At 39.3% G+C, this 25893-nt stretch overlaps 1 protein-coding gene across 6 annotated transcripts in view; it reads right to left on the minus strand.

Moving 5' to 3' along the window:
- Positions 1-3654: 3654 nt before the first annotated feature.
- The window catches only part of KNTC1 (kinetochore associated 1), a 79589-nt gene continuing 57350 nt past the window's right edge, over positions 3655-25893 (minus strand). For all 6 annotated transcript variants that reach the window (XM_038574908.1, XM_038574909.1, XM_038574911.1 and 3 more), the window contains 20 exons: positions 24185-24274; positions 23141-23312; positions 22994-23052; positions 22653-22869; positions 21142-21215; positions 20669-20879; positions 20443-20552; positions 17485-17531; positions 15373-15451; positions 14052-14170; positions 13178-13313; positions 12248-12343; positions 11821-11877; positions 9519-9573; positions 9367-9430; positions 8261-8390; positions 7054-7143; positions 6444-6589; positions 5550-5640; positions 3655-3887 (listed from right to left, as the gene is read on the minus strand). In XM_038574908.1, coding sequence (XP_038430836.1) covers positions 3867-3887; positions 5550-5640; positions 6444-6589; positions 7054-7143; positions 8261-8390; positions 9367-9430; positions 9519-9573; positions 11821-11877; positions 12248-12343; positions 13178-13313; positions 14052-14170; positions 15373-15451; positions 17485-17531; positions 20443-20552; positions 20669-20879; positions 21142-21215; positions 22653-22869; positions 22994-23052; positions 23141-23312; positions 24185-24274 — 2064 coding nt within the window. In that variant the 3' untranslated portion in view covers positions 3655-3866. The remainder of the gene's footprint in view (positions 3888-5549; positions 5641-6443; positions 6590-7053; positions 7144-8260; positions 8391-9366; positions 9431-9518; positions 9574-11820; positions 11878-12247; positions 12344-13177; positions 13314-14051; positions 14171-15372; positions 15452-17484; positions 17532-20442; positions 20553-20668; positions 20880-21141; positions 21216-22652; positions 22870-22993; positions 23053-23140; positions 23313-24184; positions 24275-25893) is intronic.

Genomic DNA, 25893 nt, shown 5'->3' on the forward strand with positions numbered 1-25893 from the left:
CTGAAAATGGATAGCTAATTTATTTCATAACATATTTATTACATCTTTTTTTTTTAATTTTTATTTATTTATGATAGTCACACACAGAGAGAGAGAGAGAGGCAGAGACATAGGCAGAGAAGCAGGCTCTATGCACCGGGAGCCCAACGTGGGATTCGATCCCGGGTCTCCAGGATCGCGCCCTGGGCCAAAGGCAGGCGCTAAACCGCTGCGCCACCCAGGGATCCCTTATTACATCTTTTTTATGAGACTCTGTTCTAGGGTTTGGGGTCAACATAATGAGTAGTGAGACCATCAATAAACAGATCAACCAAGAAAAATAAAAAAACCAGATCAACCATGATAACTGGATTGCATTGAGAAGGAAGTAAATACAAAACACACACACACACACACACACACACACACAAAGAGAAGGAAGTAAATATGTTAATGCCATAGCCAGTGACTGGGGTGGAGGAGGGGAGGCAACTTTAGTTTGGCTGGTGGGGAAGGCTGGTGAGAGGAGAAAGTGGTAGATATACAGGCTAGAAAGGTAGGTGGGACCTTCTAAGCCACTGTATGGATGGGCAGGTAACAACAGGCACTGAAATCCAGCTTTTTATTATTTATTTATTTATTTATTTATTTATTATTTATTTATTTATTTATTTATTTATTTATTTATTAAAGACTTTATTATGTATTCATGAGAGACAGAGAGAGACAGAGACACAGGCAGAGGGAGAACCAGGTTCCATGCAGGGAACCTGATGTGGGACTCGATTCTGGGACTCCGGGATCATGCCCTGGACTGAAGGTAGGCGCTTCACCACTGAGCCACCCAGGGATCCCCTGAAATCCAGCTTTTTTAAAAAGAGAGAGAGAGAGAGAGAGCATGAGCGAGTACGCACACCAGTGGGGGAGTGGCTGAGGGTGAGGGACAAGTACACTCCCCACTGGGCAGGGAGCCTGAGGCGGGGCTTGATTCCAGAACTCTGAGATCTTGACCTGAGCTGAAGTCAGATGTTTAACCAACTGAACCACCCAGCGCCCCTGAAATCCAGCTTTTAAATCCAGTGCTTTTTACAAATGTAACTGTTCCCAGGGAGTGCCTTTCTGTACTAGGAGAGCCCCTTTTTTAAAAAAGTGGCTCCACTCCCAGTAGGGAGCCCAACTCAGGGCTTGAACTCATTACCTTGAGATCAAGGCCAGAGCTGATATCAAGAGTCGGATGCTTAACTGACTGAGCCACTCAGACATCCCTGAGGAGAGCTTTTATAACTCATCTCATCTTCCTAAAGAGGTTTGTTTCTATTTTGAACAAAGGTGCCTGTGTGCCTCAGTTGGCAACTTAGGTCTTGTGCTAAGTGAAATGGGGAAGCCAGTGAAAAGGGTGTGGCGGGCATAGACAAGATCCGGCTTGTTTTAAGGAGAAACAGTATGGATAATGGCTGTATGGAGACAAGAGTGGAAAATAATCAAGGCTAATAAAAATATAATAAATAGAACAAGGATCCCAGCTAATTGTATATTTGAACTACAAATGAACTGAAAATAAATTTAAATATATGTGTTTCAAAAAATACTTCTCTGGCAGACCTAAAGCTAACCCTCTGGCTATCAGAACTTTTTTTTTTTTTTTTTTTTAAGATTTATTTGGGATGCCTGGCTGCTCAGTGGTTGAGCGTCTGCCTTCGGTTCAGGGCATGATCCAGGGGTCTCGGGATCGAGTCCTGCATTGGGCTCCTTGTGGGGAGCCTGCTTCTCACTCTGCCTATGTCTCTGTCTCTCTCTGAGTGTCTCATGAATAAATAAATAAAATCTCTAAAAAAAAAAAAAAAGAAAAAAAGAATTTGGGGCAGCCCAGGTGGCTCAGCAGTTTAGTGCCGCCTTTAGCCCAGGGCCTGATCCTGGAGACCTGGGATCAAGTCCCACATTGGGCTCCCTGCATGGGGCCTGCTTCCCCCTCTGCCTGTGTCTCTGCCCCTCTCTCTGTGTGTCTCTCGCGAATAAATAAATAAAATCTTAAAAAAAAAAGATTTTATTTATTTATTCATGAGAGACAGAGACAGAGACATAGGCAGAGGGAGAAGCAGGCAGAGACTTGATCCTAGGACCCCGGGATCATGATCTGAGCCAAAGGCAGACACTCAACCACTGAGCCACCCAGGTATCCCTGCCTATCAGAACTTTATTTGAAACAATGAAACCAGTGTTAAGATTGGGAAAAGGATCATTCAGTTTAGCTTGAGCCCATCAGGCATGCAGTCATTTCATATTTGTTACCTTCTGGTGCCACCATTTGACCCCTTCCCTTCCTTTCACTTTTTATGGCCAGGAAGACAATTCCAGGCTCTGCTTTCAAATACAGATAGTTTTCTTAAGGTTCAATTAAAGAAGTATCAAAGAAATACAGATGTAAATAGTCAGATACCATTTTCACCTATCATGTTAGCAAAAGGTTTTTAAAAGTCAGATTGGTCCATGTTAGGGAGAAGAGGTAAAGCAGACATGCTTCTTGCTGGTAGGAAGGGACATTTGTGAAAAAGATCTTTTGAAACACATAGTCAGGCAACCCATATCTAGAGCTTTTAAGCTGTTCTTCATTCCCTTTGATCTGGTCAACCTGTTCCAAGGAATGCATCTCAAGGAAATAATCCCAAATATAGAAAAAGCTTTTTGAAAAATGTTGTAGTCTAAATAATCAGAACAGAGCAAGGGGAGGAACATTTAAACCTCCTTAGGAGGTTTTACAAATAAGGGAACTAAGGCTTTGAGAAGTTATATAACTTGTCCAGGATCACACAGCTAGTATGGGACAGAGCCAGGATTCAAATCCAGACTAGCTTTACCCCCAAAACCCACGTTTTTAATTACAATGCTACATTGAGTTTTCTGTATAGAAATAATGTTTTTCCTAACTGGAAAAGCAAAGGGAAACTCATTCTGTTTTATAAAATTCAATTTATTCAAGTTACACACACACCTAGAAAAAGATTGCCAAGGGGGAGAAAGGTGTGAGGAGGTCTCTGCACGCTGGGGGGGAGGGGCGCAGCGGGGTGGGGCGCCCCAGGCCAGCCTCCGTACTGCAGCGGCTGACAGCCAGGAGGTGCCTCTCCCGGACCCCCTGCCACACGGGTTACGGTTTGGTTCTGTCATTCTTGGCCTTGGCAGGAAAATCAGAAGGTTGAAAAAGGCAAAGACTTGCTTCTTTTCTCTCTTGGGGGTGGCCTGGTAGCAGCAGCCATTGCTGGGGGTGACTGAGGGTTGCTGTGGGCAGCGGCTCCCCCAGGCTCAGGGTTGCGAAGCTCCCCCCACCCCCAGCCTCCAGCTCTCAGGCCCTCCCACTACTGCCTCTCTAGCCAAAACCCCCTATCCATCCTTTGCCTTTCAGTCCTTTCAACACCCTTGTAACCAATTCCTGGCATCCAATCCTTCTCTGCCTGAAATACCTAGAGTGGTTTCTATTTTTCTGGCTGGCCATTAATATGTTCTGCAGCAAAACATAAGATACATATTTGCTAGACTTACATTAAAAATATTGACACTATTCTTATTTGTAAATGAAGATACAGGATATAAGCAGTAGCTTTTCTTATGAGGGGAGCAAAATATTTTTGCATAGTTTCCTTTATGTGGGGTGCAAAAGATAGTCTCTGTAAGTCATGCAAGTAACTGGTGAAGAAAAGGTTTATTAGTTTAAGACATGAGTTCTTTAAGGGATAATCATACTGCTATTAAATGCTTCAGCTGTTACTTGTTGGTTAACATTTGACAAGTTAGAATACATCAATTGCACAATTTTGAATCTGTAATAAATATGATTAGTTAATAGTAGACTCCAGACTTCCCTCTGTTCTTCTTATAAAAGGTTGGATGATCTACTATGATGCACTAAGAAACATCTAAATGGGAAGAAACATAGAAGCATTTTCATTAGTGTCACTTAGTTTTTTCAATAGAAAATGGTCTGATAAACCATAAAATTTAAGACTTAACTATTGCTAAACTGCTACATATATAATTATTTGGCATTTAGATAAGATAGGACTAGAGAAAAACTGATATATTTTAAGGGTCACAAATTTGTATCCTGAATCAATAATCTCTATTTAAAAAAAAAAAAAAGTAATCCTATGCCATTGAACACAACAAACTGGAAGTGAACAAGAGAAGTTATTAATGAAAGTTAACAAAATGGGGATCCCTGGGTGGCGCAGCGGTTTGGCGCCTGCCTTTGGCCCAGGGCGCGATCCTGGAGACCCGGGATTGAATCCCACATCGGGCTCCCGGTGCATGGAGCCTGCTTCTCCCTCTGCCTGTGTCTCTGCCTCTCTCTCTCTCACTGTGGGCCTATCATAAATAAATAAATAAATAAATAAATAATTTAAAAAAAAAAATTAAAAAAAAAAAAAGAAAGTTAACAAAATGTAGGCTTATTTTAACATGCCTGATCTGGACAAAGGGAAGGAAAAGCCTCCACAGTAACTTTAATAAGTTTACTAAAACTACCAAGACGTGATCAAAGTAAAAAATATTAGGGGTGCCTGGCTGGCTCATTCAGTGGAGCAGATGACTCTTGGGCCTCAGGGTTGTGAGTTTGAGCTCCACGTTGAGTATAGAAATTACTTAAAAAAAAAAAAAAAAAAAAAGAAGCAGACTTTTACCTTATATTTTAGTTAAGAATAAAAGTAAGAGGGCAGCCCGGATGGCTCAGCTCCCTCTTTCTCTCTCTTTCTGTGTCTCTAATAAATAAATAAAATCTTAAAAAAAAAAAAAAAAGAATAAAAGTAAGAATAGTTTACATGTGTATTTTACACATGAAAACATTTGGAAGGATGTATACTAAAATGTTAACAGTGATCCTATTTCTGGATAGTGAGATTTCAAGAGATTAGGGTTTTGTGGGTTGTTGCTTTTTGGCTCTTGTAAAAATTTTTTCTATAGTGAACATATGTTTTTGGTAATTAAAAAGGAGAAGAATTAAAATCAATTAATGCCCAAGTACAACATTAATTAATGCTTTTTGAAATTTAGTTTTTCTACTTCTTTTTTTTAAGGACTTTATATATTTATTCATGAGAGGTCACAGAGAGAGAGAGTCAGAGACATAGGCAGAGGGAGAAGCAGGTTCCCCTCAGGGAGCCTGATGTGGGACTCGATCCATGAACTCCAGGATCATACCCTGAGCCAAAAGCAGAGCTTAACCATGAGCCATCCAGGAGTCTCTCACTTGCTTCAATATGAAAAATAGGATTTTATGAGGAATCATAATGCTGTAGAGCACCCAAGAGACCATGTGGTCCAAATTACAAAATTAAACTCCATGCAGGCTCAGTGAGTGACTGGCCTGAGGCCACACTGTTCAGAGAGCAGAACCATGGCCTCTTGATTTCTGGTCTAGGACCCCCTTATACAAAAACCAAAATTTCAAAATACATTTATGTATTTTTATACATAAAAATACATTTATCTCCACAACACCAGAATAAGTTGGTTCAATATCAAGACCCTAAAAATATAAATAGTGCCAGGTTAGAACCCAAGTAATGGTGGGCCAGCTTTACCTTCAGGATTTCAGAGGGAGTGGTATCTGGTGGTACAGGTTTCCCACGATGCTTTGAATATTCAGTTATAAAGACTGAAGCTTCATCTAAACTATGGAATCAGAAAGAAAAAGCATCATGAGGACATTCTTTTAAGTGATAAATATGTCTGCTATCTTGATTGTGGTGATGGCTTCACGGGGGGAGGGGGGGGATATATATGTCAAAATTTATCATACGGCATATTTGAAATATGTGTCGCCTACATATATATGTGTGTATACCATGTCTCAAAAAATAATGTTTATAAACAACACATGATCTATGGTTAGATCACAAGTGGTAAACAAACAGAAGGAAATGCATGGCATGGTAATGAGAAAGGGACACATCCCAAGTGGCTAGCATAGTTAGACTAAATGTGGTGATGGCCCAGGAAAGACTTCTGTCCTGACCAGGTTTTCTTTCCTTAGTACTAGCCATTCCTCCCTTCTCCTTTTCACTTTCTAAATCCATCCCAACCCTATCCCAAGAAGCTGACTTCCAAACTTGTGGATGTGGGAAAATTAGACAATCAAGTTTAGCAAAAATTATATTACATAAAAGCCCCCAATTCTGAGCAAGTGTCTAAGGAATAAAGCTGTAATTCAGGTTTTAAAGTAGGATCGTGAATCACCTATTTTGGGGGTTCAGAAAGCTTACTTGATTGTCTGATTCCAAGTTCATGTTTGAAGGGACTGAATTATACAACTAGCCTCTGGGTATGTGTAATAATGCTACAACTTAATACACAGAGCCCTTCATTACAACCAAATAGTTGTGCAACTGTTTGATCTTTTCCTCCAAAATAAAGGTAAATTTTAAGGAAATTCTATGGTAAGGCATTTTTGTTTAGTAGCTTGTTAATTAACTTACCTTATCTCGCTTGCCAAATAGTTTACCAGGTCTGTGATGTTGTTGGTATTCATCATGTGCAATTTCAACACTTGAAAGTATTTTGTCTTTGCCAAAATCCCAAAGTCTTTCTTACTTATGATATTATTCAGAATCAGATTTCTGATCTATAGAATAACAGGTATTTTTATATAAAAAATGTGTTGAAATGGAAAAAATTCCGAGGCCTTATTCAATACCCCAAAATTTCTTATAATCACAAGTTAAATTACCATTGTATTGTGACTAAGCCTCTTTTTTCAGGGATTGGGGAAGGGGAGATGTTTTGGCCCATTTTAGTAACAGATTAAATCAATAAGTAATTACTGTTAAGCACTCTGGGACTTTTTATGAGGAAGATCTACTTACAACAAGCATTTAAGGCTATAGATTTTCCACTGAGCATGGCGGCAAATAAGAGAGATGATGTCTCTGTCTTTTAAAAAATTTATTAAGGTTTACTAAAAGCAAAATGATTTTATATATTACCAAGCAGAGATAGTAGTTTTCAGCTTAATTTTGATTTCAGAAAAATTATTACCTTCTAATATCAAATTTTTCATAGTGAAAAGAAGAAGAAAATGCCTCTTACTTGATGTGAAAATCCTGCCAACTGGCCAGTATTCATATGCTCTTCTAATTGCTGTAAAATGATCTGAGGATTACATGACCCCAGAAAATTCTAGAGGAAAAAAAATCAAAACACAGTTAATGGGAAAGTATTATTACTATTCTGTCAAATCTGAAAGGTTTTCATTTTTAAATTTGGAATATCTTTAGGAATTTCTATTATAGGAAAAAAAGCCCACCTCTATCATATAACAAAAAATTATGGAAATAAGGAAGGAGACATTTTACAAATACCTATTGTAATAGTAAGAGCTGTTTGACAAGCATTTTGTCATCCTAGGTGCCAAAAGGAATCTATTTAAATACTGAAATTTTGAAAAGCATCAACGGATGAGTTTATGAATAGTAAAAACAAACAAACAAACAAACAAACAAACGAACAAACCCCAAGTCAAAGACAAGCACAGATGGCTGTGAAAAAATGCAATGAACAGACAAAACGACAGATTAAAAAAAAAAAAAAAAGTGTGTTTATTTATATAGTTCTCTATCTACTGGCTTATCTACCTTTGGGGAAATACTGCAAAACATTCCCAAGTGCTTTGTTCTATTTGTCTGTGTTGTAAAGGGAATGAGTTATTTTTTAAAGTTCTGTCCTCAAACTGCTCATGGCTCCTTTTGTCAGACACCCACATACAAAACCTTCTCTCTTATCTCTCACATCCAATCACTAAGTCAAGCTGCTCCATCCAGTTCATTCTCACTGCCACCATCCTACTCTAGGGACATATCCCCTCAAGCCTTCCCTGCCCATCCACATCCCTGCTGTTGTGTGTGGATCAAGTGAGATTCACCTCCAGTCAAGTGCAACAACTTCTCACTCATCTCTTCTTGCCTCCTCTCTCCTCTGATCAAGCCCATGGATTGTTCCTTATAAAACAGTTCCTGAGCAATTAATTCACTTTACTCTTCCAGGAAAAGTGATTGCCCTCCCCACCTGTACCCGATAAAGGTCCAAATCCCTCTGAAGGCATCCCTCAGATGGATCTTGATCTATCTTTCAGGGTTATCGCCTGCTAAACCTGCATACAAATCTCCCACCCCAATCACACTGATGCACTCATGCTTCACAGGTCTGGTAAAAAGAAAATGCAACACTTTTGCAGGGGACATACAGCATGAGACTTTCTGTTTCTTTGGCAGCCCCAGAGGAATAATTTGCGAGATACCTTAATTTGCTGGTGTCTTTTTTCCGAGTGGGGCATGAGCATTAGACAGGCTAGTGCAAAAGCTGGAAGCTCTAACTGGACATACTGCCTGGCTACTCCAATCATGTCGAGATCATCTGAAACTGGACATCTTCAAGAGAGCACATGAATTTGTTAATACCAATCAAATTAATTTATGAATTAATTTGCTACCTGACTCTGCTTTCAAAGATTTTAAACATTGAAGTGCTGGGGCATAACATATGCTTAGTAATGAGTAACTTGAGTCTTTCACTGCATTCTTCGTGGAATAAAATAACCTGCCTACTGGAACACAGAGTACTGGTTGCTGCTGTGATTATGTCTGAAAGCCCACACATGCCTAAAGATACATGTCTTCTGAGTGTTCTCAGAAGACTCAAAACTTATGAGGTAACACTGCATAATTTAGGGTAGTTGTAAAAGTACTGTGTACATACATTAAAACTAATTTTAGAGAATGCTCACTGACCATGAGTTTATTAGCTGCACTGCATATGGAAAGTAGACATGGTAAAAATAGAAGACCGTCTATCTTAAAAGCAAGTGACTGGGCAGCCCAGGTGGCTCAGTGGTTTAGCGCCACCTTTGGCCCAGGGTATGATTCTGGGGACCTGGGATTGAGTCCCACATCAGGCCCCCTGCATGGAGCCTGGTTCTCTCTCTGACTGTGTCTCTCCACCTCTCTCTCTCTCTCTCTCTCTCTGATGAATAAATAAATAAAATCTTAAAAAAAAAAAAAAAAAAAAAAGCAAGCGGTGTGCTTAACTTCCCCAGAATGAATTATTGGAAAGAGAGGGGTTTTTTTGTTTTTTTGTTTTGTTTTGTTTTGTTTTTAAGATTTTTTATTTATTTATTCAGAGAGAGAGGGGGGGGCGGGCAGAGACACAGGCAGAGGTAGAAGCAGGCTCCATGCAGAGAGCCCGACGTGGGACTCGATCCAGGGTCTCCAGGATCACGCCCTGGGCTGCAGGTGGCACCAAACCGCTGCGCCACCGGGGCTGCCCGGAAAGAGAGGTTAATTAGAAATGAATTTTATAAGCAACACAGAGGACTTTTGGGGGTAGGAAAACAAGTATCTTACTTACTCTAGAATAGCGACGAGACTCTCACAGCAATCTGATAACTGACTGGGACTCAGAGGACAAGATGCTGAAAATAAACAACAGTAATGTGCACATACTCCCACGTATAGAGTTATAAAATGCTACTGTCAATGTTTCAGGGGAGAGAAAAATACCTGAAAGTAGGGGTATCTGAACCACACGCTGCCAAGCTTTGCTGAAGTAGGGAACCTGGGGAAACAAAAACACAATGGGATTCAAGCCTGGGGTATCACTAACTCTCTAGGTTCTGCAGTCGCAGAACTAACTATACTGAGAGGTTGTGTTCTGGATGCTAAGACCAAAATCATAAATTGGTATCTCTCTGTTCGAGATGGTTAGATTTTAGGATAGTATTCTTTCTTTCTTTTTTTTTTTTTTTTTCCAAAGTAAACTCTACACCCAGTGTGAGTCTCAAATTCATGATCCTGAGATCAAGAGTCAAATGTTCTACTGACTGAGGCAGCCAGGTGCCCTTGGATGATTTTCTTCATAAGCGTATGGTTCAAGATCTTATCTTGATCTTAACGAATCTTGGCTGATTCGTTATTGTTTCATTTGAGGAAAAGAAGTGTCAGAACCAACTTAGAAAACAAAACTTAGACTGCTGTGTGCCAGACATTGTGTAAGAGCCACAGGAAAGGCACAAGCATGTAAGAGAAAGGATTTCAAAAAATGAATAAGGCAACAACATCAATTTCCACTCATAGGGGAGGGGTAAAATGACTTAATACATTTTACTCCTTATTATAGAGAAAAATTAAGAGTTAAAACTAATGAGGTGCTAAGAGCATTAAATATACAGGTCTCTTAAGATCCAACAATCCCACTCGTAAGGATATGCTGAAGAGAAACAAAAACATACATCCACATAAAAACTTGTACATAAATGTTCGTGGAACAGCATTATTTATAATAACCCAAAAACCCATCAACTGATGAATAGATAAATAAAATGTGAGTCTGTCCATACCGTGAACATTAGTTTAGAAAAAAGGGATGAAACCATGAAACGTGTGACCACACAGATAAACCTTGAAAACATGATGCTGAGTGAAGGGAGCACAAAAGGCCACATACTGCATGATTCCACTGATACAACATATCCAGCATAGACACTTCCAGGGGCTGGAAGAGGAAGGAATAGGGAGTGACTGCTAATGGATCTGGGGCATACTTTCAGGGTGAAAAAAACGTTCTAGAATTAGAGAACGGTGATGGTTGAGCAACATTATGAATATACTAAAAGCCACTTAATTGTACAATTTTTATTTCTTTATTTTTGAGAGTTTATTTATTTTTTTAGTAATCTCTACCCTCAATGTGGGGCTTGAACTCACGACCCCAAGATCAAGAGTCACATGCTCCATGGATTGATCCAACCAGGCACCCCTTAACTTTATGCTTTAAAAGTGTACATTTTACATGGGAATTGTATCTCAATTAAAAAAAGAAAATAGATCTCTATGTGTTCTGTGGAACAGTCTCCGAGGCACCAAGGTTATATGGGAAAAAAAATTTTATCTAGAATGTCACTGCATTTATATGTACAAAAATGTATATACACCCACAGACACACAGACACATACCTATATAATAGGAGAGTTCTAGAAGAAAACATAAGATCGTGTAAATAGTAGCTATTTCTGGGGAGATAATTTTTCCCCCCCTGGGGAGATAATTTTGATGGGAAATGGTAAAGGAGAATTTTCATGTTTTACTCAATATATTTCTATACTGTTCTAATGTATTAAGCTAAGAATAGATTACTTATTTCCACATTATACATCATTATACATAGTAATGATTATGTGGTACACAACTTGTGAAATTTAGAAAAGATTAGTATGACATGGTGTCTGATTTAAATATCTTCCAAGTCCAGGAGGGGCAGCCAAATTACACTGAGACAGGTGTTACTGTAGAACCAGGGTCTGGAGAGCAGACATGAGGGTGTGGCTCCAGAGGCCTGGAGGGCTGGGACTGGTGAGGTCCTCCTCTGAGAGGTGACCTCTGAGCGAAGTACTGGTCCCGACACCACCTTAATGGGACATCGATTCCGTTCTTTACCGAGGAACCAGTTACTTTACCTAATGCACCCGGGTGCCACAAGTCCACTGAGTATTAATATTAAATTATTTTTGTTGTTGTTAAAGATTTATTTATTTATTTGAGAGAGAGAAAGAGAGAGCGCGAAGAGCGAGAGAGTGAGAGAGCAAGAGCATGAGTGTGTGTGAGCAGGGGGAGGGGCAGAGGGAAAGAGAGAGAATCGCACTCAAGCAGACTCTCTGCTGAGCACAGAGCCTGATGAGAGGCTCCAACCCACCACCCTGAGATCAAGATCTGAGCCAAAATCAAGAGTCCATACTTAACCGACCAAGCCACCCAGGCGATCCTAAAGATTAAATTCTACAAAATTTACTTTGGGAAACTACATACCTGCCATAAAGAATGGATACTAGAGATGGAGGTTAAAACTTTCCTTAGATAAGGAATCTGTGAAAAAAATAAAATACAGTTTGGAAATTACCAAAATGGAAAACTTAAACATGAAATAGCAGATTCTTCAATTTTCAAAAGAAGTATCAGTAAAATGTATTTGCCATGAGAACGATCAGGGAAGCTCACTTACTAAATCACAAATATCAAAAAGGGTCAGGGAAGCTTCCATTTCTTTCCAGCAAAATTTATGTCATTTTTGAGTTAGCACTTTCTCTGGTCCAACACCAAGTTAAGTTTGGCACAAACCCAAGGAGAGTGAATGTTTGCAGCATACAGCTGTTCAATCACAAGTATGTGCAGAATGCTGAAGAGTTGCTCTGCAAGAGCTTTTACAGAACCCTCAGCCCAGGGCATGGAGTCTTACCATATTGAAGCCAAGGAGCTTTTGCAAGAGTCCATTCCAAAGCTGCAGGTCATAGATTTTGTATTCTAAGCAAAGCTCAGTCACCAATCTGACTGCCTGAAGAGAAAAGAAAAAAACAAAACAAAACAAAACAAAATCATACTGCTTCAAAATACCAGGAAATGAAACCACCCATAGAAAAGGTAGGCAGGGCAGCCCCGGTGGCACAGCGGTTTAGCGCTGCCTGCAGCCTGGGGTGTGATCCTGGAGACCTGGATCGAGTCCCACATCGGGCTTCCTGCATGGAGCCTGCTTCTCCCTCTGCCTGTGTCTCTGCCTCTCTCTTTGCTCTCTCTGAATGAATAAATAAATAAATCTTAAAAAAAAAAGAAAAGGTAGGCAGCTAACACACAAAATACACTCATAATCTAGGTGCGTCTATTGCCTGATTTCAGTAAAGCCCCCTATCTCTCTAATAAATCAAGGAAAAAAATTCTTCTTGCTGAAATGAATTCAAACAGCATTTTGGACTTTCCCCACTGTCTTCTTTCTACCCAAGAATGGTTTGCCTTTTGGCCCCATAATCTTTATGCCCTAGGTTTCAACTGCCTCAGAGACTGAATTCCCACAGTCAGTGAGGAGGAAGAGAACCAACACCCCTCCTGGCATAGGGACAGCCTCTTCTCCCCACCCGGATGAGGACACACAGGCTCTAGGAAGGGATTATAGAAGTGTCCTCTTGCTGGTGGGGATCAGGACCTAAGCATTAAGGGACAGAGGTAAGGGGAGCCTCCAAGTTGCTTGTTACCTATCAAGCTAGGAAAGTAGAAATGGTCTCAGAGCAGTAGACTTGTTCAGGAATAAAGAGTTTCTCCAGTTTCAGGCATTTGAGTGAATACAAGAGCATCTGAGAAGATGGGGGCCCCACCCCAGACAACTCCATGTACCTACCAAGGATTCATGGCTGTGGTTTTTCCATAGACCCTTAATCATTCCTTCTTTAGGACTGTTGCAAAATAATTCGTATGTGATGGGGATATTCAAAGTCTCAAATGATGCCAGAAAAGTTATACATTTCAAGTAAGATCTGGAAAACAGGTATTAATGGGAATCATTCTTACAAGCCACATTTACATTTAAGATAAAAGCCACCATAGGGCAGGGCACCTGGGTGGCTCTGTGGTTGAGCGTCTGCCTTTGGCTCAGGTTGTGAGCCCAGGGTCCTGGGATTGAGTCATGTATTGGGCTCCCCATGGGGAGCCTGCCTCTCCCTCAACCTATGTCTCTGCCTCTCTCTCTGTGTCTCTCATGAATAAATAAAAAAAATCTAAAAAAAATAAAAAATAAAATAAAAAAAAAAGCCACCATAGGGCAATGTTAGGCCTGCTTGTTTTCAAATGTCTATTTTTTAGGCTTCTAAATATATTCACTGAATATTAGAAAGAAATCAATATGAGCAAGATTAAGAAAGCATTCAGTTCCTAAATGCTTCAAAAAACTAGGGGAACAAAATGTTTTCAGAGGTCTATGTCCCCTTTGCTAAAATGGCAAGGACATTCAACGTAGCAGAACTAGGTATATACACAGCTACTCTAATGCACTCTTACAAAGTAAGGGGCTTAAGTGTACGCTCCCAAAGAACCGATCTATTTCCTGTTTCTTTTTTTTTTCTTTCTTTCTCTTTTTTTTTTTTAAAGTAAGCTCTACACCCAACTTGGAGCTTGAACTCATGACCCTAAGATCAAGAGTCACATGTTCTACCAACTGAGCCAGCCAGGCACCCGTGTTTCCTATTTATTAACACAATTTTAAAAATTCTACTTACTTCACTTCTTCCATGGGTTTTTTGAAGAGAGATTCTATAGTTTCCTTGTCAGCCAAATATAGGAGACACTGAAGAGCTCGTGCTCTGTGGGCAAAAGTTAACTGGCGCACACCCAATGTCTGTAAAACCAAAGCAGGTTTGCAGAGACACGCATGCTGTAGTTGGGTACATGAGTTTCAACTTAGGTAACATAAATGTCATTAAAAAAAAAAAAAAATCAGTCAATCTCTTCTCTTAGGGAGCCAGTGATTCTCAAAGCATGGTCCATGGACCCCTGGTAGGCCTTCCTCAGACTCTTTCAAGTAGGAAAAGGTCAAAACTACTTTCACATTAATACTAAGATGTTATTTGCCTTTAGACTGTGTGATATTTGCGCTGATGGGTAAAACAACCAGTGCTAGTCAGGGTAGGAACACCCATTTGCTGGGGCAGCCATGGCATTCTTTACAGCCAAACAAAAGTGACTTCCACTTAACAAGGTTCTTGATGGAGCAGTAAAAATTAATTTTATGAAACTTCAACTCTTAAATATATTAATGAGTTCATGCTTGAATACATATTAATTAATTAAGATGTATTCATCAATGTTCTGTGTGACCAAATGGGAAGCATATGTAAAGCATACTACAGGACTGACGGTTTCTCAGGGAAAAGCACATGTATGAATGAACTGTGAGCTGAACTAGGCACTTTTCACAGACCACTATTTTTATTTGAAACTATGACTATCAGATAAACTAATATGCAAGGGGGAAAAATGGATTTTCTCCTCAGTTGCTGTCGAGGACATACAACCAGCAACCTCTGATTTCCCCTCTTTCCTTCCTTCTATCCAAGACCCATTTGCCTCCTGGCTCTACACTCTTTCTCTCCCTCAGTTCCAACTACCTCAGAACATTCCTAGAGACAAAAGCCTGAAGGCTAAAGAGATGGTGTTGCCTTTAGATAAAAGGGAAAATTTAGCCAGCTAAAGTCTAGTGGAGAGAGAAGGAGGAATGGCTGGAGGGTACAGCCCATCCTGCAGGGCCCCTGGTAGTAGGAATGTTGCCTAACCAAGGAGTTAATAACTTTGAATGTAGATAACCATGGGAATTGTCAATAGGTTCAGTTTGCCAAACAGGACGTTATGGAAGCCAGCACTAAATGGGGCTTGCTGACACTATAATCCTGATTACAGTGTAAGATATGCAGTACTCTGAATAAGTGTGTAAGTGAGCATTATGTTAAACATCTGTTAATGATACCAAGCATGGTAAATATGAAGGAAAAAATGTTAAGCTCTCATGCAAAGATGAGTTTTGACTCCATGTCTAGGGCTTACAGTTGTAGCTGATGTTGCAAACACGAACAGCATTCTTGAACTGTAATCAATCGGACGAGGCAGAAGAAGATACAAGACTCTGGGGAAAAATATTTTAAATTACATTTAGATTTTAATTTAGTGATAGAGCACCTAAACAACAGACCTGTTTTACAGTCCTTAGAAAAAGTCACAAGGCATCCCAAACATGGGCCTGAAGTGTTTGGGGTCAAAGACATTTTTGCCTTTCCCCTTAATGGATGCTTAATCTTTTCTTGAGTGAGTTCCAATAATAGCTAAAGATGATAAAAACAATAAATGTTAGGCCTCAGTCTTCTCATCTATAAAACAGCTCATCAATCTCTGACAGTTTTTTAATTTTTAAATTTAAAAAAAAAGATTTTTATTTATTTATTCACGACAGAGAGAGAGAGAGAGGCAGGCAGAGACACAGGCAGAGGGAGACGGAGAGAAGCAGGCTCCATGTGGGGAGTCCGATGTGGGACTCGATCCCAGGTCTCCAGGATCACACCCCGGGCTGAAGGCAGTGCCAAACTGCTGGGCCACCAGGGCTGCCCAATCTCTGACAGTCTAAATTCTACTTAAGAAATTAATACAGACTATAGGGATCCTTGGGTGGCTCAGCGGTTTGGCGCCTGCCTTTGGCCCAGGGTGTAATCCTGGAGTCCTGGGATCGAGTTCCACATCGGGCTCCCTGCATGGAGCTGGCTTCTCCCTCTGCCTGTGTCTCTGCCTCTCTCTCTGTCTCTCTCTGTCTATCGTGAATGAATGAATAAAATCTTAAAAAAAAAAAAAAAAGAAATTAATACAGACTATAGGGTAGCCTGGATGGCTCAGCGGTTTAGCGCCTGTCTTCGGCCCAGGGCATGATCCTGGAGACCCAGGATTGAGTCCTACGTCGGGCTCTTACATAGAGTCTGCTTCTCCCTCTGCCTGTGTCTCTGCCTTTCTCTCTCTGTGTCTCTCATGAATAAATAAATAAAATCTTTTTTAAAAAAAGAAATTAATACAGACTATAGCTACAAAGTACATTGGACACTATAATGGAGAATTCTGTTTTAATTCATAGGACCTGTTAAATGTTTAACCTCTAGACTCAGACCTGACTGGCCCCCTTCCAGAGGAGAGTAAGATGGATAGGGTGGGTGTATGTGGTACGAAGGAGGGAGAGGGTAGAACTGTCAGTGGGAAAAGGCAAGAAGCTACAAAATTGGTAAGAAATATCCCTTTGGGAGCTCCCTGGGATTTTCTTTTCTTCTCTCTCTTTGAATGGTTTCCCTCTAAGACTTTCTGTTGTGACTGATTCAGTTACACATTGCAGGATGAATCTACCTCTTGCTTATTAGACAAAGGTGCCCCTGTGTTTAAAAGACTAAGCAAGGACAAGGTGGAGTCCACAGGAAAGGAAGGAATGGAGGGGGTGGTAAGCCAGCTCTGCCCAAACCAGGAGAAATTCTTCTCTTGGGTTTGTTGTTCTACATCCTTTCTCACTATCAGATCTCCAAGGCTGATGCAGAGCTTCACAGGTGACTTGACCTACTTTTGGTCTAGAGCAGGAATGGCAAAAAGCTGGCATGCATGTCACCAATCCCTCCCCCATGCCTATGCCAAGCATCATTAATGGATTACCACATCCTTTCTGATTTAGGTCCAGATATAGTAGGCAAGCCGTGACCAATCAGATTTAGCCCATTAGATGAAACCTTGGTCTCAAGTCTTCGGTTAGAAGGTAAAAGGAATCCTAGTGACCCATATCAGAACCAGCCTAGCTCTCCAGAGTAAGAGAATACATAGGGGTCTGGAGCCAGAGTTGTAGAAAATAAAAGAGTTCTCCTTTGCTTGAGGTGCATCCTCTGCTAAAGGTATTCTAGGAACCCTCTACATTAGTAGGGACTCACTGAGGTTTCAGAAATTCTGGGTCTTGGTTGTTTATTTATTCCACTGGAGACAGTTGTATATACTCATGGCCATATATCAATTAAGTGATTCTTCTCAGAGACTCTGACCCAAGTTACATGAAGAAAATCTTTTCAAAACCAACCTCTGACAGATTTATTGTAAGATTCCAACTCGGCAATAAGATACAAACACATGTAAGTAAAGAAAAAGTACCTTTGTAGTGCTTCATCTTCTTGAAGTTCAAATAATTCTGATGGTTTCTTTGAAAAAGTGAAAAAAAAAAGGTAAAAAGAACTACAGAAAAGTTTGTTGACTATATAAGATAACACAACTAGATGAAAAACCCAATATACAGAATTATGTTTACAGAGAAGAAATTAGATTTTTCCTTTTAAAAGGGGGTTTCCTCGGGGTACCTGGATGGCTCAATGGTTGAGCAACTGCCTTTGGCTCAAATAGTGATTCCAGAGTTCTGGGATTGAGTCCTGCAGCAGGCTCCCAGAGTCTGCTTCTCCCAATCTCTCTCTCATGAATTAATAAAATCTTTAAAAAAATAAAAAATAAAATAAAAATTGGGCAGCCCTGGTGGCGCAGCGGTTTGGCGCCGCCTGCAGCCTGGGGTGTGATCCTGGAGACCTGGAATCGAGTCCCACATCTGGCTCCCTGCATGGAGCCTGCTTCTCCCTCTGCCTGTGTCTCTGCCTCTCTCTCTGTGTCTATGAATAAATAAATAAAATCTTAAAAAAAAAAGAAGGAACTTACACATATTTAAAAAAATAAAATAAAAAAAAAAAAAAGTTAAAAAGAGTTTCCTCACATTTATTCAGTCAGGAAATATTTGCTGAGCACTTACTATGTGCCAGGCACAATTCCAAGCACAAGGGTTGCCTGAGTGAACAAAATAAATGCTCCTATCTCCCAGTGCTTACAGTCACTGGGTAACTTTTAAAAGGAAAAGACTCCATGGATTAGAAATGAGTTGGTCAGTAATTCAGTATTGAGCTACAGGGACTTACAAAGCCATGTGCAAGATGCTAGATACAGACACAGGTCCTGGCCTCAAGGTGCTTGAGTTTAATTCTCCAAATTTACATAGAGGTTAAAACATGCTGGTTTCTGAGTCAACCATAGATTCTATATGGCCTAGCTATGCTTCTGGGTACAATAAAGCTCAGTCCTTCTCTTCATAGACACTTTAAAAAATATATATTTTATTTGAGAGAGGGGGCATGAACCAGGGGTAGAGGCAGAGAGAGAAGCAGGCTCCCTGCTGAGCAGGGAGCTCGATGTGAGACTCGATCCAGGACCATGAGATCATGACCTAAGCCAAAGGCGTAGGTCAACCATGTTAGTTGGTTGAGTCAAAGATGGCTCAACCGACTGAGCCACCCAGGTACCCCTCTTCGTAGACACTTAATAAATAAATACTTGTTACATTGAATACTAAGGGATATCAACACTAATTAAAAACCTAATGTCATTTCAGTTACAGCATTTGTTTACAAATAGATTTTTTTTTTCAGGCATATCTGCCTAGGCAGATAAAGGAAGTCTCCCTGATTGAGTTCTGCCTGAAAACACAGAAGCAGTACAGAAAATTCTGCATTTGGATTGCTGAATTGTAGCATAAGTTTAGATGTTAACGACACTATTTCTCTAAAAAATTGAAACTATATGCCTCCTGATGTCATACACTGAAAAAAAAATCACCTACATGGTGTTCTTGCCAAAAAGACATAACCTGAATCTAATCATGAGAAACATCGTAAGAATGAGACATTTTGCAAATCAATTAGCCAGATCCCTTTAAAAAGATCAATATCCTACCACAGTCAAAACAGACTGGTGGGCAGCCCTGGTGGCTCAGCGGTTTAGTGCCGCCTTCAGTCCAGGGTGTGAACCTGGAGACCGGGGATGGAGTCCCACATCAAACTTCTTGCATGGAGCCTGCTTCTCCATCTGCCTGTGTCTCTGCCTCTCTCTCTCTGTGTCTCTCTCATTAATAAATACATAAAATCTTTAAAAAAAAAAGCAGACTGGTGTAGAAATCATCAACATATGCAAAACTGGGTTATCTGTGTGGTGGGGAAAGGAGTTTGAAGAGAAGCAAATTAGGGACGCCTGGGTGGCTCAGGGGTCGAGAGTCTGCTTTGGCTCATGTTGTGATCCTGGGTCCGCGGATTGAATCTTGCATCGGGCTCCCTGCAGGGAGCATGCTTCTCCCTCTGCCTATGTCTCTACCTCTCTCTGTGTCTTTATGAATAAATAAATAAAATTTAAAAAAAAGAGCAAGTTATTAAATTGTCTCAGTTTAATAGTTATAAAAGGAAATATAGTTAACTATGTAATAGGGACACCCGGTTATTTAAATTCACATGAGCTATTAGGGCAAATTAGACATCATATGCTTCCTCATTTCATACCCTGAGAAGGACATGATACCACTTAGGCAGGATTCTCTCTCTCTCTCTCTCTCTCTTTTTTTTTTTTTTTAAGATTTTATTTATTTATTCACAAGAGACACACACACACAGAGAGAGAGAGAGAGAGAGAGAGAGAGAGAGGCAGAGATCACACCCTGGGCCAAAGGCAGGCACTAAACTGCTGAGCCACCCGGGCTGCCCAGATTTGAGCTCTGTGTTGTATCAATAGTGTTATCAATTTTAAATTATTTAATTTTGATCATTATAATGTGGTTAAGAGAAAAGCCTTGTTCTTAGGAAATATCAACTTGTTAAGGTGTAAAGAGGCATGCCATATGCAATTCATTCTCAGTCCAGAAAGATATTACAAGTAAATATATTATAGGGCAAAGAAAATATGGCAAAATATTAAACACTGAAGGAGCTGGGTGTATAGGAATTCTTTAAAACTATTGCAACTTTTCAGTATATTTAAAATTATTTCAAATAAAGAGTCACATTAATCTAAGAACAGGCCACTTCTTTTATATAAGAGTTCATCTGGAATCACCAATTAAAAAAGTAAAATAGTTGCAAAACAATATTTAAATGAAAAGAAAAAGGAAACTTCATTATAACTCATCAGATAACAGAAGGTATTAAAAGCAGCAAATGTTCCTTGTTCTAAGAGTGTGAACTCTTAATTAGAAGCTTCTGTCAGTGTGGGATAACAGATGTAACAATAGATCCTCTTGGAGAATGGACTTACCTCACTAGGTTTTGTGGACAGGCACAGCCACTTCTCCAACAACATGTCCCAGACCTTCTCCAAATTAATTTCATTAACTTCGGCAATTTCTTTGGCGGCTGTGTGAATATCTGAGATATTCAAGATAAAGGATTTTAAAAAGAAAAACCCAAGTTTTCAATGAAAGATAACTGAGAATCAAAATGATAGTTCTTGAGCAGAAAGATAAGTGGCATTTTGTCTTCACCTGGATAATCTTTGCCAGACGAGTTCTGAATTCTTTGACTTATGCTAGGGTGTTCGTACAGATTGACAATGAGATGTGCTGGTTTTCCTATCACTCTTAGATATTCCGTGGAGTTTAGCTTGTGGGCTATGAGCACAGCTTCAGTGCCTGATCGTCGGTACTGAATATGAAGCTTCTTCAACAAAGCCTCTGCTTTTTCACGTGTTTCATCCTTTAAAAAAAACCCACACAGGTAAAAAGAGAATCTCATGCTCTAAACCTCAGGTGAAATGAAGAATCTATCTTTGTCAATTGAGGTCCCTCCCTGCCTTAAGTTACATTCTTACATAGCTACATAAACCCTAATCTTTCTTCATTTTAGGCATACAACCCTTAAAGATGCCCGATATGAGGACAAGATGAGAAGGTATACCAGAGGAGCACAATTTAAGTGAAAAGAGACAGGAACCATCCACTGTGTAATTCAGACACACCTGAGATGGAATATTCTGTAGCCACCTCTCAGCCAGATACAGGCAGAATTTCAAGCTAGACATCTTGAAGGAACCTGAGAAGACAAAGATCCTTAATTAAGCAAATGTTAATCTTTTCAAGACAAATGTATTTGAGTCAAATTAAAAAGACTATTTTTTAAAAATGAGAATGCATTCTCAGAGTAAAAATACAATTTAAATAGGACAGAAGGATACATACATTTTAACCAAAACGAGGTAAGATCATAGAGGTAGTACAGTTCACTGTTCTCACTTAATATACTTTATATATATATGTGTATATATATATATATATATACATATACATGTACATGTACATATATACATATACATATATATATATATATAGCTTGGGTATCTTTCCAAATCAACTACACAGTATTTCATTATATGAATATGCTCTCTCTCTTTTTTTTTTTTCCTATATGCTCTCTTTTTAAAACAAGTTCCTGGGATCCCTGGGTGGCGCAGCGGTTTGGCGCCTGCCTTTGGCCCAGGGCGCGATCCCGGAGACCCGGGATCGAATCCCACATCGGGCTCCCGGTGCATGGAGCCTGCCTGTGTCTCTGCCTCTCTCTCTCTCTCTCTCTCTCTGTGACTATCATAAATAAAATAAAAATGAAAAAATAAAATAATTTAAAACAAGTTCCTGACAAATAAGCATTAAAAAAAAAAATTAGTTGGGCAGCCCAGGTGGCTCAGCAGTTTAGCGCCGCCTTCAGCCCAGGGCCTGATCCTGGAGACCCGGCATCGAGTCCCACATCGGGCTCCCTGCATGAAGCCTGCTTCTCCCTCTGTCTGTGTCTCTGACTCTCTCTTTCTGTGTGTGTGTGTCTCATGAATAAATAAATAAAATCTTAAAAAAAAAAAAATAGTTCTGAGGTGCCTGGGTGGCTTAGTCTATTAAACATCTGCCTTCGGCTCAGGTCATGATCCGGGGGTCCTGGGATCAAGCCCAAGTCAAGCTCCCTGCTCAGCAGGAAGTCTGCTTCCTCTCTCTTCCTCTGCCCCTCCTCCCTACTTGTTCTCTCTTTCTCTCTCACATAAATAAATAAAATCTTTAAAAAATTTTTTTAAGTTATTTTCAACTTGTTACAAATAAAAACATGGCAATAAGTGCCTGTGCTTGTGTGTTCTTTGGTTATGCAAGAACATATAAAGATTTATCACCAGAAATGTGACTGGATATTAGGAAACATCAGTTTCTATCCCTACCAACAAGATGGAGGAGCGCCCACATCTCTGCAGCCTGATAAGCTTCAGGGACCCTTGCTGAATTGACTGGAGCCTTTTCAATATTCAGCAAATTTTAACAATGTCAGCAATGCACCAAGTGCAGTGAAGTGAAAACAGGACACACAACATTTTAAACTAACATCAATAGCTTTAAATGCCTCTCCTTAAAGACAGAGAAGTCCATTTTCTTTTTTACTGCAAGTTCAAAACAAGAAGCCAAACATTTTGAGCCTATTTAGAGGAAGAATCCATACCTTCTGGGATATCCTGGGCAAGACTTATGCCAATAGCCACAGCCCACTCTGGGTTAACTATAGACAGTAAGTAGGATTCAATGGTTTGAGTGATCTTAGTTATTTCCTTGTTAATCAGTGTTGAGGATTTAGCTTCTGTTAACTTCAGGAGCTTGGGCTTCAGTTTTTTTTCAAAAACATGCTTGGCAGTAGACACATACAGAGTGTCCAAAGAGAACTTCAAAGAGAGGAAAAGAAAAGTCTGTTTTATATGAGCACCTTTAAGGGTTTTACCCGAAAGCCACATAAAATCCTTCTATACGGGGTCTAAGTTAACTAGAGGGTATAAAGATACATCTTACCTTCATTAACTTAGAAATCAAGAGCAGTGTTGGGAAAGATTCTTCACTGAGTTCTGTAGCTAAAAAGGAAATGAGAAAAAATATGATTTGGTTAAGAAATTTTTTTTTGGCTATTCAATAACAGTCATAAGAAATTAAGGAACATACATAAAATTTTCCAGAAGTTCTGTGCTGTGCCAAAGAATATTAGGTGAAAAGGCAGTCTAGTTTGGGCGGCTGATGGCAAACTTATCACATGCTCCAACATATACTGATACTCTAGGTCCACTGGAGGAGATATTCTTCTGTATGATTTTAAATGTTTCAGAAGACTCAATGCCTATATTAAAATATAAATGTAATTTCCTGTGAGATTAAACCAATCCTGTTTCTGAATTGTCTAGCTTGATAGCATCATGGATTTCCATTTCTGTGATGGTCTTGTTTTCAAAAAGATAAACAAAACTTCTATAGTTTTACCTCTAAGGTTATCCTTCTAAATCAAAACCATAATTTATACAATGATTAAAGAAATTATGTGTGGAGAAACTAATGGAATCCTGTGGTTGGTGGGGTCTTTGTGAATTTGACAGTTTCCCATGCCTTCTCCCAACAGTATGAGAGATCTAAAAAATATTTGGTTTCATTTTAAATACATAAGCAGTAGATCTAAAATTAACCCTTTACATCCTTTACTTTTTGTTAGCTTAAATCTGATATTTTGGGGGCCTGCAAAACCTTTTGAATCAACACATTGTCTCTTAATTTTTAAAATCCAATTTAAAAAGAGATAAAAGCTACTATGACCAAAATTCAGAAAAGACTAAGAAACTACTGAAAGCACTAGAATTGAGTCAGTCCTACCTACCAATGTAGTAAGTGGACTCGAACTCGGGTTCCACATAATACATCTTTTCCCCTTCTTTTGAATCACAAAAATTTTGCTTTAATTCTTCCAAATTAGTATTTCAGTGACTTCATGCCCTTGGACAAGTTTAAATTGCTTTAGTAAAGCAAAAATAGGATTAAGGTAAATGATAAAATATAGAAAGCATGAAAAGTCTTTTTACTTCTGTATGCCTTTCAAAGAAGACAGGAGTAAAATACAGAGCAGAAAGGATAGTCCAGAAAGATAATACATGACTGCAATTCTGTAAATGTCCAAAAAGCAGCATAAAGGTAATTTTTAAATGTATAATATATTAGCTATACCTGATTAATATTGATGTTGGTTATCTCATCATCAGCTCTTTCTATAACTTTTAGGATGACTTCAATCATTTCATAGTCATAGGGATCCAACTATATAAAAATTTAAAAATATCAAAACTTAAGATCATGCCAGGCCAAAAGATGGTTTTATTCAATAATGGTCATCAGTACAGATCATAAATATAAAACCTTAGTGCACTATGGTGTTAGATTATTGTTTTAAAAATGAACTGAAATGGGGAAGTCTGAGTGGCTCAGTCAGTTAAGTGTCTGGCTGTTGATTTCAGCTGAAGTCATGATCTCAGGGTCATGAAATTAAGCCTCAAGCCCCTTGTTTGGCTCTATGCTGGGTGTGGAAACTGCTTAAGATTCTCTCTCTCCTTCACCCTCTGCCCTTCCCCCCACCCATGCCCTCATGAGCACTCTCAAAAAACAAACAAAAAAGTCAAACTGAAATGGTTTTATCTGAAATGTTTTTATCTCTAAAACTAGCTCTTTATGAAGATAAACATTCTTTAAAATGTTTCCAAAGTAACTTTAAAAAGAAAGCTGTAAATAAAAATAAATAAATAAATAAATAAATAAATAAATAAATAAATAAATAAATAAAATAGAAAGCTGTTCTTAGGGTACTAAAAATCTAGAAAGAATAAATATATCAAAATTTCAAAATTTTGTAAGACTTTTATTTTATTACAAGATTTTATTTATTTATTCATGAGAGACACAGAGAGAGAGAGAGAGAGAGGCAGAGACACAGGCAGAAGGAGAAGCAGGCTCCATGTAGGGAGCCTGATGTGGGACTCGATTCCATGACTCCAGATCAGGCCCTGAGCCAAAGGCAGACACTCAACCACTGAGTCACCCAGGCATCCCTTGTAAGACTTTTAACTTAGAATTCTATGTCTTCCATTTAAGATGGGAAAAGTTAAAAAAAAAAAAAAAAAAAAATAGATGGGAAAAGTACAATTGGAGGAAATGGACCTTTTTTTGGAAATGATGTAACTGGAAATGAGGCCTCCAAGAAAAAGTTTCTCAAAGGATTCCATTCTGGCTCTAATCATATACTGAAATGCAAAAATTAATTGGGTGGCACCTATATATGTTCATAAAAAGAAAGAAGTATTCTCTTTGTTCTTTGTTTCTGCCCACACATTACTTTTTTTCCCATTTCTTAAATGCCAAATAAAGTCACAAGAATAACCACAGTGAACTAAGTGGGAAGATGATTTCTTGTTGTTTTTTTTTTTAATTTTTATTTATTTATGATAGTCACACAGAGAGAGAGAGAGAGAGAGGCAGAGACATAGGCAGAGGGAGAAGCAGGCTCCATGCACTGGGAGCCAGACGTGGGACTCGATCCCGGGTCTCCAGGATCGCGCCTTGGGCCAAAGGCAGGCACCAAACTGCTGCGCCACCCAGGGATCCCCGGAAGATGATTTCTGTAGTACCTAGAACTTTTGAGCAAGTCTGTATTATTTTTGGCTGAATTTCACGCAAAATATAAAACTTTAGTATTTCTTGTTGTCTTATAATTGTCCTCGCCCTTCTATCCACTTTTACTCCCCCAAGAAACAATCCCTCAAACTAAAAGTTCCAATTCTCAGGAAGATCTAAGAAAATAATCAAACGAAGAGGGCAAATACGTACATATACATATATGAAAATATTCATTTTAACAACGTAATAGTGAAATGTACAAACAATTT

This window comes from Canis lupus, chromosome 26 (genome assembly GCF_011100685.1).
Source record: "Canis lupus familiaris isolate Mischka breed German Shepherd chromosome 26, alternate assembly UU_Cfam_GSD_1.0, whole genome shotgun sequence".
NCBI classification, from domain to species: Eukaryota; Metazoa; Chordata; class Mammalia; order Carnivora; family Canidae; genus Canis; species Canis lupus.